This window comes from Ranitomeya imitator, chromosome 4 (assembly GCF_032444005.1).
Source record: "Ranitomeya imitator isolate aRanImi1 chromosome 4, aRanImi1.pri, whole genome shotgun sequence".
Lineage (NCBI taxonomy): Eukaryota > Metazoa > Chordata > Amphibia > Anura > Dendrobatidae > Ranitomeya > Ranitomeya imitator.
Window position 1 is genome coordinate 325,913,327 of NC_091285.1, and position 12,682 is coordinate 325,926,008.

The following is a 12,682-nucleotide window of genomic DNA, read 5'->3' on the forward strand; positions in this document are numbered from 1 at the left end:
TTTATGGCTCTAAACTTCTGTGAAGCACTTGGGGGTTCAAAGTGCTCACCACACATCTAAATAAGTTCCTTAGGGGATCTACTTTCCAAAATGGTGTCGCTTGTGGGGGGTTTCCACTGTTTAGGCACATCAGGGGCTCTCCAAATGCGACATGGCGTCCGATCTCAATTCCAGTCAATTTTGCATTGAATAGTCAAACGGTGCTCTTTCCCTTCTGAGCTTTGCTTTGTGCCCAAACAGTGGTTTACCCCCATATATGGGATATCACCATCCTCAGGACAGATTGCACAACAACTTTTTAGGTCTAATTTCTCCTGTTACCCTTGGAAAAATATAAAATTGGTGGCAAAAATATAATTTTTGTGAAAAAAATATGATTTTTTATTTTTATGGCTCTACATTATAAACTTCTGTGAACCACTTAGGGGTTGAAAGTGCTCACCACACATCAAGATAAGTTCCTTGGGGGGTTTACTTTCCAAAATGGTGTCACTTGTGGGGGGTTTCCACTTTTTAGGCACATCAGGGGCGCTCGAAACGCGACGTGGTGTCCGACATCAATTCCAGCCATTTTTGCATTGAAACAGCGCTCCTTCCCTTTCCGAGCTCTGCCATGCGCCCAAACAGTGGTTCACCCCCACATATGGGGTATCGGCGTATCCAGGACAAATTGTGCAACAACCTTTTAGGTCCAATTTCTCCTATTACCCTTGGTAAAATAAAACAAATTGTATCTGAAATAGTTTTTTGTGAACAAAAGTTAAATGTTCATTTCTTTAAACGTTCCAAAAATTCCTGTGACGCACCTGAAGGGTTAATAAACTTCTTGAATATGGTTTTGAGCACCTTTAGGGATGCAGTTTTTAGAATGGTGTTACTTTTGGGTATTTTCTATAATATAGACCCCTCAAAGTGACTTAAAATGTGATGTAGTCCCTAAAAAAATGGTGCTATAAAAATGAGAAATTCCTGGTCAACTTTTAACACAACTTCCTGACAAAAAAAAATTGGTTCCAATATTGAGCTGATGTAAAGTAGACATGTGGAAAATGTTACTTATTAAGTATTTTGTGTGACATGTCTCTGTGATTTGAGGGCATGAAAATTGAAATTTGGAAAATTGCGAAATTTTCAAAATTTTTGCCAAATTTCCATTTTTTTTACAAATAAATGCAATCATATCAAATAACTTTAACCACAATCATGAAGTACAATATGTCTTGAGAAAAGCTTGTCAGAATCAATGGGATCCATCTAAGCTTTCCATAGTTATTACCTCATAAATGCAGCGGTCAGAATTATAAAAAATGGCCTGGTCATTAACATGCAAACCACCCTTGGGGGTAAAGGGGTTAAAAACCCTATGAATTATGTATTTTTTGATTGCATTGGTAGATTTGTTGTCATTCACCTTCATGATTTTTATATTTTCTGGCCTGATTTGGACACTCATCAGGAACATGTCCATGTGGTGTTATAAAGATTGAGGGAAAATTCTTTGCTTATGAAAATTGAGAAATGTATTTACTCTGTTCAGGAGGTTTCCATTCTGGGATACAATGTATAAGTGGATGAGTTTAAAATAGATCCTGGGAAGGTGCAACCCACAGTAGATTGAGTTCAACCTAGTGATCTAAAAGCGTTACAAAGTTTTTGGGAATTTGCAATCTATTATATGAAATTCATTAAGGGATTTTCTCAGACTGCTAAACCTCTTACTGACTTCACACGCAACGTGGCAGATCGTGGCAGATCTCAAGGTTTGGTCACTCACAACATATTGTTGGCTCTTTTGAAAAATTGAAAAAGTATTTTATGTCTGCTCCTGTTCTAATCCAACCCAATCTTCAAAAACCCTTTATTGTGGAGTTGGATGCTTCACAGTTAGGGGGCCGTTATATTGCAGGGGTCGAAAACTGACTAATTTGAAGCCATGTGCATTTTTCTCTAAGAAATTTTTGTCTGCTGAAAGAAACTATGTCTGAAATCGTGAGTTACTAAATGTTAAATTAGCTTTTGAGGAATAGAAGCATTTTTTGGATGGGGCAGTTCATCAAGTCACTGTGGTCACTGACCACAAAAATTTAGTTTACATTGAATCAAATAAACAGCTAACTCCTAGACAGGTCAAATGGTCCTTATTTCTCTCTAGACTCACGTTCTCTACCATATTCAGGCCATGAATAAAACAATAATCTGCAAGCACAATAGTAATACTTGGGCTGACAACATAGTAGGTATATAACTCACCCAAAACAAAAAATGTTCAATATGTAAAGAGGCAGAGTGCTCCCAAAAGCTATTAGAGAACTAAGAAATTGGAGTAAACCATAAACCACCAAAGATTTACAAGCAATAACAAATCTCAAATTTTATTAATGCACAAAAGCAAACAAAAAAATAACAAATATGTATCCAGATGTGAATGGAGATATATGGAGGAGACATGGAGGTAGGCCAGGCAGGAAAGGACAGCTGACAATGTAAAAAATAATAAGCCAGGTATAAGAGAGGAGCTCATACAACCAGTCCAGCATTAAGAACAATATAGGTCAAGTGCAATGTGCGCATCAAAGGACTGGTCATAAAAAGCTCCCAAGTGCTTATCCAGGATATGCCACAGCAGCTGTCACCCGCCCTGCGACCCCTGACATGCGTTTTGCATTCACCTTTATCAAAGGGGATGATATTCATGCCAGGGTCTACAAATCAAATCTTAGGAGCAAATTTTGAGGTTTTTTTTAATGGCTCAGCAGAAGTATTGTTCCTCATTCATACATCTGGGAGCCTTTAACAGTTGGGTCAATCATTCCACTGAAACTTTGCCATTTTTCTGAAATTATGTTTTTTGTCCCCAGTTTGATGAGCTTTCCAGGATAAATTCTGAGTGTTCTGAGGTGGAGATTGGGATGTTTAGAAAGAGGAATATTGGGATAAAGGAAGAAAAAAATATTGGGGAGGCTCAAATTTACCAAAAATGGAAGGCTGTAAAAGATGTTCAGTGATTTCTGTTTTTAAAGTGTGCGATAGGGTTTGTCTGTCATCTAGAAACATTAAACCTAAGGTACTTGAGTCCTCACTGGCTCGAGCGGGGTCCTCGGTCTGGACTCGCTGTGAGGAGTGAAAAATAGTCTATGATGCTGCCCAAAGGTGGTTCATCTTGGCAGAACACTACAGGTGAGGTAGGGCACAGCTTTATGCAAGTCACCCTGTCTGTCTCAGGCGGCACAGCAACATCCCGGAGCATCTAGCACTTTTGGATGCAGAGCCAGCTGGCACACTGTAGGTCTCTGCTCACAGTCACTGTACCTGACAGTTGGGGGTCTACAGCGTGGGCCTGCGCTGTCACATTGCTTGCAGGATTGAGCACCAACCTTCCCCTGCTGCGCACCTTGTCTTCACACTACGTCTCCTGCTTTCTTCCCACACACAGCCCCTTTTATATCATACACACCCCTTGTTGAACAGTGCAAAGGTCAGTCCAGGTCAGAAAGTTCCCCTGGCCAACAATGGTGACAGCCACTACAGTTCCGGAACTGGCGCAAGAAAGTTACCCCCGGTCCATCTTCTTACAGATGAAACTAAGAACTTTGCTGGACTGCAATGCAGTGAATATGGTAATTACCTACTTTGTTAGTGTGTAGTGTTTTTCACTATGTTTGTTGAGTGTTTTAATGTGCAATTGGATACATATTAGCACATATGCTATGATGGCAGGGTGGGCAAATTACGTTGGTTTCCTATCTTCTATTTTTATATATCACCTATTTGCAGCCTGGTTTGTCACCTACCTCATAGTTTGGTATTCAGTGTACAGTGCACATATACATCCTTTTTTATTCTATTTTTATTGGTTTTCATTTACATATACACCTATTGTGCTGTTGAAAGGTCTAGCAAAAGTGAGAACTGTTGCTGGTTCCTGACCCTTTCTGTATGTCAGTTATGCATGAAAGAAGTGAGAGTGAATTGCAGCAGCTGATTGGCTGCAAGGCTCATGTGATATAATAATGGTTGAGGTTGTTTTCATTTTATATGGTGAAATATAATAATTGAGATAGGGTTTTCAGGTAGTGGATAACTCCTTTATTAACTTTACAAAGAATGGGGATTACTGGTGAAAGAATATCCAGCGCTCCATGAGTGGACAACAACGTTTAAGTTTATTTCAGGAACATAAATATAGACAAGATGGCTCAGTCATCAAAACCATGTTGGTTTTTGCTGAATGATCTGTTCTATATTTTTTGTGACAGGGTCACTGGTGCGGTATGTGAGGGGAGATAAGTGTTACAAAGGTTTCTTTCCTGCGTGATTTGAAAGCCATAAGTATTTTCTCCAGCATGATATGTTCTGAGAGCAATCCAGTCGCTATATGGGCCTGGCTTTCATCGTGGGTAGGTCAGTGATTGGCGGGATGCTTACACACCATATCTCCACCTCCAGGGTGTGGCTGGATGAAGTTAAATGTCCAGCTAGTTTTTTTCTCTGTTTGTGTGGAGGAAAGGAAGCTTCCTGACTGCTAGCTCCTGCGAGAGCTGCCATGTGTGTTGTCCCAGAGAAACTGGACAGGACTGTATATGAACTTTTTATTTTCATTTGTTACCAGTTTGAGTTTTTGCTTTATGATGCGATAAACCACCAAAAGACTCCCGGAATGCGGGTGACTTTCGCAAAAGAGACTTTAACCAATTGTGGTCCTGTGTCTACTTTTAGGAGCAGCTAAGTGAGCCAACCTTCCACAAGTGGTGTTTCGGATACGGACAACATTCCAGGAACACGTGTAGCAGCAGTGGATAAACTGTATGTCCTGGGTGAAGGCAGCTATATGAAAGGAACAGTGGTCAGACAAAATGGGGGAGCTACTCAAGCACCTGATCCTGAGACAACAGCAGCGGCACAAGGTACAGCAGGAGATTAATAAACTCCTAATACAGCAAATTCAACAGCAACAAAGGCAGATGGAACTTCTGGCGGGAAATGTCCACAGCAGAGAAGCCTCCTCTTCCTCACATCAAGGTGATGACTACTGTGTCAGGAAAGCGGTAAGATGAGCCATGCAAAAGATATCCCCAGGGGATGATGAGGAGGCATTTTTGACTTTGTTTGGGAAGGTGGTAGAGCTTGAGAAGCTACCACCAGAGCAGTGGGCAAAAGTACTGGCCCCATATTTGACTGGTGAGCCACAGAAGGCCCATTATAATTTGACATTACAGGATTCCCAGGTATATACCAAGTTGAAAATGGAGATACTGGCATGCTCAGCGGTCACTATGTCTGTCAGAGCCCAAAGGGTTCATCATTGGGAGTATTATGGAGATAAACCTCCCTGTTCAGAAATGTTTGACTTATTGAATTTGGTCCAGAAATGGCTGCAGCCAGAGTCCTCCACTCCAGCCCAGATGATTGAGCGAGTAGTGATGGACAGGTTTATTCACTCCTTCCCCAGGCCGGTGAAGTGCTGGGTTTCCCAGGGAGACTTCCGGAATGCAGATGACTTTAGCCAATGAGACTTTAACCAAACGTGGTCATGTGTCTACCTCAACGAGCAGCTAAGTGAGCCGACCTTCCACCTTATGTTCCTGAAATAAACTTAAACATTTTAGTCCTCTCTTATAGCGCTGGATATCTTCTTACCTTTGCTTACCTTGGTCACTCTTCACTGCTCCCACTATAGTTCATTCAAGCTCTTCCTATACAGTGAAGCCCAAAATTGTACACAGTATTGTAACTGTGGCTGCACTTGTGATTTTAAGGAGGCAAAACTATGTCCTTATGATGAGTATCTATCCATATTTTAATGTATCACATTATTTTATTTGCCTTGGCAGCAGTGGTCTGGCACTGGTTTAATTATGCAGATCCAGTTAGAGATAGAACTGGCCTCCAGTGGGCCTTCCTGCTATTTAGCACAGTCACAACCCCTGCGACTGCAACCGTTATGCCCCTGTTCAGAAATACAAAACAATATCAAAGTCTCGCCATTTGCAAAACATTCCTTTATTATTAGAAATATCTTTTGTATAAAAACTGTGCATGCGGAAACCATTGCAGTTAATAAACACAACCCAGGGCTTCATGTCAATCAGCCAATACAATGCACAAACTCATCTCCTATACAGAGAGAACAATATAGGACAGGAATGAAAGTTCTCACAAATCACAAAAAGTACTTACATTTATGGTGTAACATATGACAGACTTTTTTTCATAAAATGCAATTTCATCAGTGAACAATAGCATTGACTCTGTTACCTCTTCTTATGCACATTAACATTTTCCTTTCATGTGCTTTAGTTTTAAAATATTTTGACACTTTCATTTGAAAAATAAATTCAGGCATTTTCCATAAATTATGTCTTTTGTGTTTACTTGATCGGTTCAGAGACTTTTCACTTTAGAATGTGATACATCCCAAAATTTGGTGTCAGATATCTGTTGATCATCCTTCGTAGCTCAGGTGGCATGATTGCTGTAGCTGACATATGTGGTCTTTGTAGAAGAAGCTATAAAAACAAAGATACCAACAGATTAAAATGTAGTCCTGGTAAAACATCACATTGCGGCTACTTAGATGATATGGTGGTGGTTTCTTGTTACATTTATTAATGCGGTGGCAATTGGTAATGGATTTTCCACATTCAATTTGTGTTTATCTCTTTACATAGCCTTATTTTTGTTGAGCAGGCAAATTAATTCTTGTTAATACTGCAATTACTGTAGATGAATTTCCCACTCAACCTTTCATTGCATTCAATAATTAAATAGTTCGTTTAGCCTGCAAACAGAGATATTTCCATTTTCTGCTTGGGCTGTATGGTACATGAGATGTATTGAAACAATAAAAAGCTTTTCACTATTTACAAACTGTAACATGGTCAGTACATCTTAAAAAAAGAGAAGCCATTGCGGCTTGTGTATTATTTGGTACATGACAAAAGATATAATATAGCGGTCAGTTTATAAATAATTTTAAATTGGAATCATATTCAAGAAATAAGAATAATATGTATGAATGAATACCACTAAATATTTTAGACTGCTTGAGATTCCTCTTCCTACTTGAGTAATAAGTCTATTTGTTTCCTGTGATCTGCGTAGACGTTTTCCATTAACTAAACATCTAAATTCAATATGTATATAGCTTGTTTTGATGCTGTGCCTTTTACTCATGTAAATAAGGAAGGTCGGCCTTTATATGACTACACCTGACTAGAGTTGAGCGACCTTGACCTTTTTAGAGTCGAGCCGGGTTTTGCGAAACCCGACTATGTCCAAAGTCGGGTCGAGTGAAATCGGCCGATTATGACGTAAAGTCGGGATCGACCGAAACACGAAACCCAATGCAAGTCAATGGGGCAGCATAGTCGGCAGTGAGTGGGGGCCAGGAAAACACCTAGAGTGGCCATTTTAATGTCAAAACCATCCATTCTTCTTAATGAAGCTTGTCAAGCGTAATTTACCTTATAATAATTGGAAGGCATTTGAAATTGGGGGTCATTTGGCTAAAGTTGTGGGGGGTAGGGCTGGTTCAAGTAATTAGTAGGCCCAGGAAATCTGGACCACGTCACGGCAGTGGAGCAGGGAGAGGTAAGTATTTCAACTTTGCAAGTGCTGTGAACCTGAGCAAGCAGGGGGGGCCCACTCGTTGGCATTGGCACTGGCACAGGGCCCCTCAAAGTACAGCGGTGTGTTTGCACGGCGGGGGCGCCTCCCACCGGCAGCAACACTTTTGCGTACTATGAGAGGCCCTGTGCCAGTGACGTCGCCAACTAGTATTCCTCCCCCCACCTGATGAAGGAACCTGCACTTTCATCTGCACCTTCCTCTTTGTCCCCGTGTAAGGTGGTATGGTATGCGGGAAGAGCAACCTGACTTTCAGCAGGGTCACAATGTTGTTGTGTAGCGTGCACGGGGAATGTTGCGTTATGGGTCAATGTACCAGCAGACTCATCTATCACTGGCTGGGCAATGGGCACGATGAAGTGGAAACACAGATATAGGCCCAAAGAAGAAAGTGGGCTAAATGCAGTTCAAAATTGGTAACACAGGAATAACCAGGGGGCATTGCAGTGGAGGACAACTGGAATGAGAGGCTGACACAGAGAGTAGGGCCAAATCAGTAAGTAGTCGAAATGCAGTTCAAAATTGGCAACCGTAGTAAACAGGCGGCACAGCTTTGTTCAGTGGAGGAGAACAGCAAGGAGTGGCAGACACCGATAGTAGGCCCCAACCCAACTAGTAGGCCAAATGCAGTCTAACATTAACAACTACTTAACGAGAGGCTGAAAATGGTATTTCAGGACAGGAAACCAGGAGAACAGCAAGGAGTGGCAGACACCGATAGTAGGCCCCAAACCAACTAGTACGCCAAATGCAGTTGTTCCATTTAACCACAATTTAATGAGAGCCTGAAGATAGAAGCTCAGGAAAGGCAACCTGGGGAACACCTTGGAGTGTAACACACCATCTCTCTCCACCCCATACCCATTTTGTAGGCCTAATGCTGTGTACTTTTCTACAACTACTAAACGAGAGTCGGAAGACCGAAGCAATGGCAAGGAAACCTGGGGAACACCTTGGAGTGTAACACACCATCTCTCTCCACCCCATACCCAATTTGTAGGCCTAATGCAGCCTACTTTCCGACACCTACTAAACGAGAGCATGAAGATCGAAGCTCAGGAAAGGCAACCTGGGGAACACCTTGGAGTGTAACACACCATCTCTCTCCACCCCATACCCATTTTTTAGGCCTAATGTAGTGTACTTTTCTACAACTACTAAACGAGAGTCGGAAGACCGAAGCAATGGCAAGGAAACCTGGGGAACACCTTGGAGTGTAACACACCATCTCTCTCCACCCCATTCCCCATTTTTTAGGCCTAATGCAGCCTACTTTCCGACACCTACTAAACGAGAGCATGAAGATCGAAGCTCAGGAAAGGCAACCTGGGGAACACCTTGGAGTGTAACACACCATCTCTCTCCACCCCATACCCATTTTGTAGGCCTAATGCTGTGTACTTTTCTACAACTACTAAACGAGAGTCGGAAGACCGAAGCAATGGCAAGGAAACCTGGGGAACACCTTGGAGTGTAACACACCATCTCTCTCCACCCCATACCCAATTTGTAGGCCTAATGCAGCCTACTTTCCGACACCTACTAAACGAGAGCATGAAGATCGAAGCTCAGGAAAGGCAACCTGGGGAACACCTTGGAGTGTAACACACCATCTCTCTCCACCCCATACCCATTTTGTAGGCCTAATGCTGTGTACTTTTCTACAACTACTAAACGAGAGTCGGAAGACCGAAGCAATGGCAAGGAAACCTGGGGAACACCTTGGAGTGTAACACACCATCTCTCTCCACCCCATACCCAATTTGTAGGCCTAATGCAGCCTACTTTCCGACACCTACTAAACGAGAGCATGAAGATCGAAGCTCAGGAAAGGCAACCTGGTGAAAACCTTGGAGTGTAACACAACCTGTCTCTACACCCCATACCAAATTTGTAGGCCTAATGCAGCGTAGTTTCCACCAACTACTAAACGAGAGCCGGAAGATCGAAGCTCATGAAAGGCAACCCGGGGAACACCTTGGAGTGTAACACAACCTCTCTCTACACCACGAAAGGGCTGATTCTTAGGAAGGAAGGCTGTTGTAAATAAGCATTGCGCGTCCGAGGGTGATTATATTCTTATTCGGTATCTACTCACCCTCGGACGCGCCATGCTTCTTGATTTGTAATTAATGTTTATTTGCAATGTGCTTTTGACTTACTCAATTATTTTTTTAATTATTGATTTTATTAAATTAATAGTTTAACATCTTATTGGAAATAATTTAAAGGAGACGCGACAGGACAACACTCGGTGGATGCCATATCTGTGTTAACAACTCCAAAAAACTTTCAGTTAACTTCTTGCAGGAGAAAGAAATTGTAGCTGTTGGACCTTTGTAGTACAGTTCCAGATATTTGTTGTGTGTTTGTTTTGATTGTTAAAATGTCTGCATTTGAGATCTCAACACGATCTTATTTTTTATAATCAAATTAATTTTTTAAATATTTTATTAGGTTGGTTCAAGGGGTACACGGGCCGCAGTAGACAGGTCAGTGGAGGCCTAGTGGAAGGAGGGACCGCAGATGCGCCACTGTTTCACCCATACACAATTAGTAGGCCTAATGCAGCGTAGTTTCCAACAGCTACTAAACGAGAGCCGGAAGATCGAAGCTCAGGAAAGGCAACCTGGGGAACACCTTGGAGTGTAACACAACCTCTCTCTACACCACGGAAGGGCTGATTCTTAGGAAGGAAGGCTGTTGTAAATAAGCATTGCGCGTCCGAGGGTGATTATATTCTTATTCGGTATCTACTCACCCTCGGACGCGCCATGCTTCTTGATTTGTAATTAATGTTTATTTGCAATGTGCTTTTGACTTACTCAATTATTTTTTTAATTATTGATTTTATTAAATTAATAGTTTAACATCTTATTGGAAATAATTTAAAGGAGACGCGACAGGACAACACTCGGTGGATGCCATATCTGTGTTAACAACTCCAAAAAACTTTCAGTTAACTTCTTGCAGGAGAAAGAAATTGTAGCTGTTGGACCTTTGTAGTACAGTTCCAGATATTTGTTGTGTGTTTGTTTTGATTGTTAAAATGTCTGCATTTGAGATCTCAACACGATCTTATTTTTTATAATCAAATTAATTTTTTAAATATTTTATTAGGTTGGTTCAAGGGGTACACGGGCCGCAGTAGACAGGTCAGTGGAGGCCTAGTGGAAGGAGGGACCGCAGATGCGCCACTGTTTCACCCATACACAATTAGTAGGCCTAATGCAGCGTAGTTTCCAACAGCTACTAAACGAGAGCCGGAAGATCGAAGCTCAGGAAAGGCAACCTGGGGAACACCTTGGAGTGTAACACAACCTCTCTCTACACCACGGAAGGGCTGATTCTTAGGAAGGAAGGCTGTTGTAAATAAGCATTGCGCGTCCGAGGGTGATTATATTCTTATTCGGTATCTACTCACCCTCGGACGCGCCATGCTTCTTGATTTGTAATTAATGTTTATTTGCAATGTGCTTTTGACTTACTCAATTATTTTTTTAATTATTGATTTTATTAAATTAATAGTTTAACATCTTATTGGAAATAATTTAAAGGAGACGCGACAGGACAACACTCGGTGGATGCCATATCTGTGTTAACAACTCCAAAAAACTTTCAGTTAACTTCTTGCAGGAGAAAGAAATTGTAGCTGTTGGACCTTTGTAGTACAGTTCCAGATATTTGTTGTGTGTTTGTTTTGATTGTTAAAATGTCTGCATTTGAGATCTCAACACGATCTTATTTTTTATAATCAAATTAATTTTTTTTATATTTAATGATGTTGGTTCAAGGGGTACACGGGCAGCAATAGACAGGTCAGTGGAGGCCTAGTGGAAGGAGTGACGGCAGACAGGCATCAAAGGCCTAACATTGGGCTGGCTGTAGGCAAGTTAAAATTGGTTCCAGGGGAACACGGCCATCAGTGGCCTGGTCAGTGTAGTTGTAGTTGAAAGAACGGGACGCAGACAGGCTTCGAAGGCCTAACATAATAACATAGGGCTGGCTGTAGGCAAGTTAAAATTGGTTCCAAGGGAACACGGCCATCAGTGGCCTGGTCAGTGTAGTTGTAGTTGAAAGAACGGGACGCAGACAGGCTTCGAAGGCCTAACATAACAAACTTGGGCTGGCTGTAGGCACTTTTAAATTGGTTCCAGGGGTACACGGGCAGCAGTGGTCTGGTCAGTGGAAGTCTAGTGGAAGGAGTGACCGCAGACAGGCTTCCAAGGCCTAACATAACAAACTTGGGCTGGCTGTAGGCACTTTTAAATTGGTTCCAGGGGTACACGGGCAGCAGTGGTCTGGTCAGTGGAAGTCTAGTGGAAGGAGTGACCGCAGACAGGCTTCCAAGGCCTAACATAACAAACTTGGGCTGGCTGTAGGCACTTTTAAATTGGTTCCAGGGGTACACGGGCAGCAGTGGTCTGGTCTGTGGAAGTCTAGTGGAAGGAGTGACCGCAGACAGGCTTCGAAGGCCTAACATAACAAACTTGGGCTGGCTGTAGGCACTTTTAAATTGGTTCCAGGGGTACACGGGCAGCAGTGGTCTGGTCAGTGGAAGTCTAGTGGAAGGAGTGACCGCAGACAGGCTTCCAAGGCCTAACATAACAAACTTGGGCTGGCTGTAGGCACTTTTAAATTGGTTCCAGGGGTACACGGGCAGCAGTGGTCTGGTCAGTGGAAGTCTAGTGGAAGGAGTGACCGCAGACAGGCTTCCAAGGCCTAACATAACAAACTTGGGCTGGCTGTAGGCACTTTTAAATTGGTTCCAGGGGTACACGGGCAGCAGTGGTCTGGTCTGTGGAAGTCTAGTGGAAGGAGTGACCGCAGACAGGCTTCGAAGGCCTAACATAACAAACTTGGGCTGGCTGTAGGCACTTTTAAATTGGTTCCAGGGGTACACGGGCAGCAGTGGTCTGGTCAGTGGAAGTCTAGTGGAAGGAGTGACCGCAGACAGGCTTCCAAGGCCTAACATAACAAACTTGGGCTGGCTGTAGGCACTTTTAAATTGGTTCCAGGGGTACACGGGCAGCAGTGGTCTGGTCTGTGGAAGTCT

At 42.5% G+C, this 12,682-nt stretch overlaps 1 protein-coding gene across 3 annotated transcripts in view; it reads right to left on the reverse strand.

The window, feature by feature from the left end:
- Window positions 1–5,984: 5,984 nt before the first annotated feature.
- GRM8 (glutamate metabotropic receptor 8) overlaps window positions 5,985–12,682 on the reverse strand; it is a 2,054,171-nt gene continuing 2,047,473 nt past the window's right edge. For all 3 annotated transcript variants that reach the window (XM_069764916.1, XM_069764915.1, XM_069764917.1), the window contains one exon: window positions 5,985–6,506. In XM_069764916.1, the coding sequence (XP_069621017.1) occupies window positions 6,457–6,506 (50 nt within the window). In that variant the 3' untranslated portion in view covers window positions 5,985–6,456. The remainder of the gene's footprint in view (window positions 6,507–12,682) is intronic.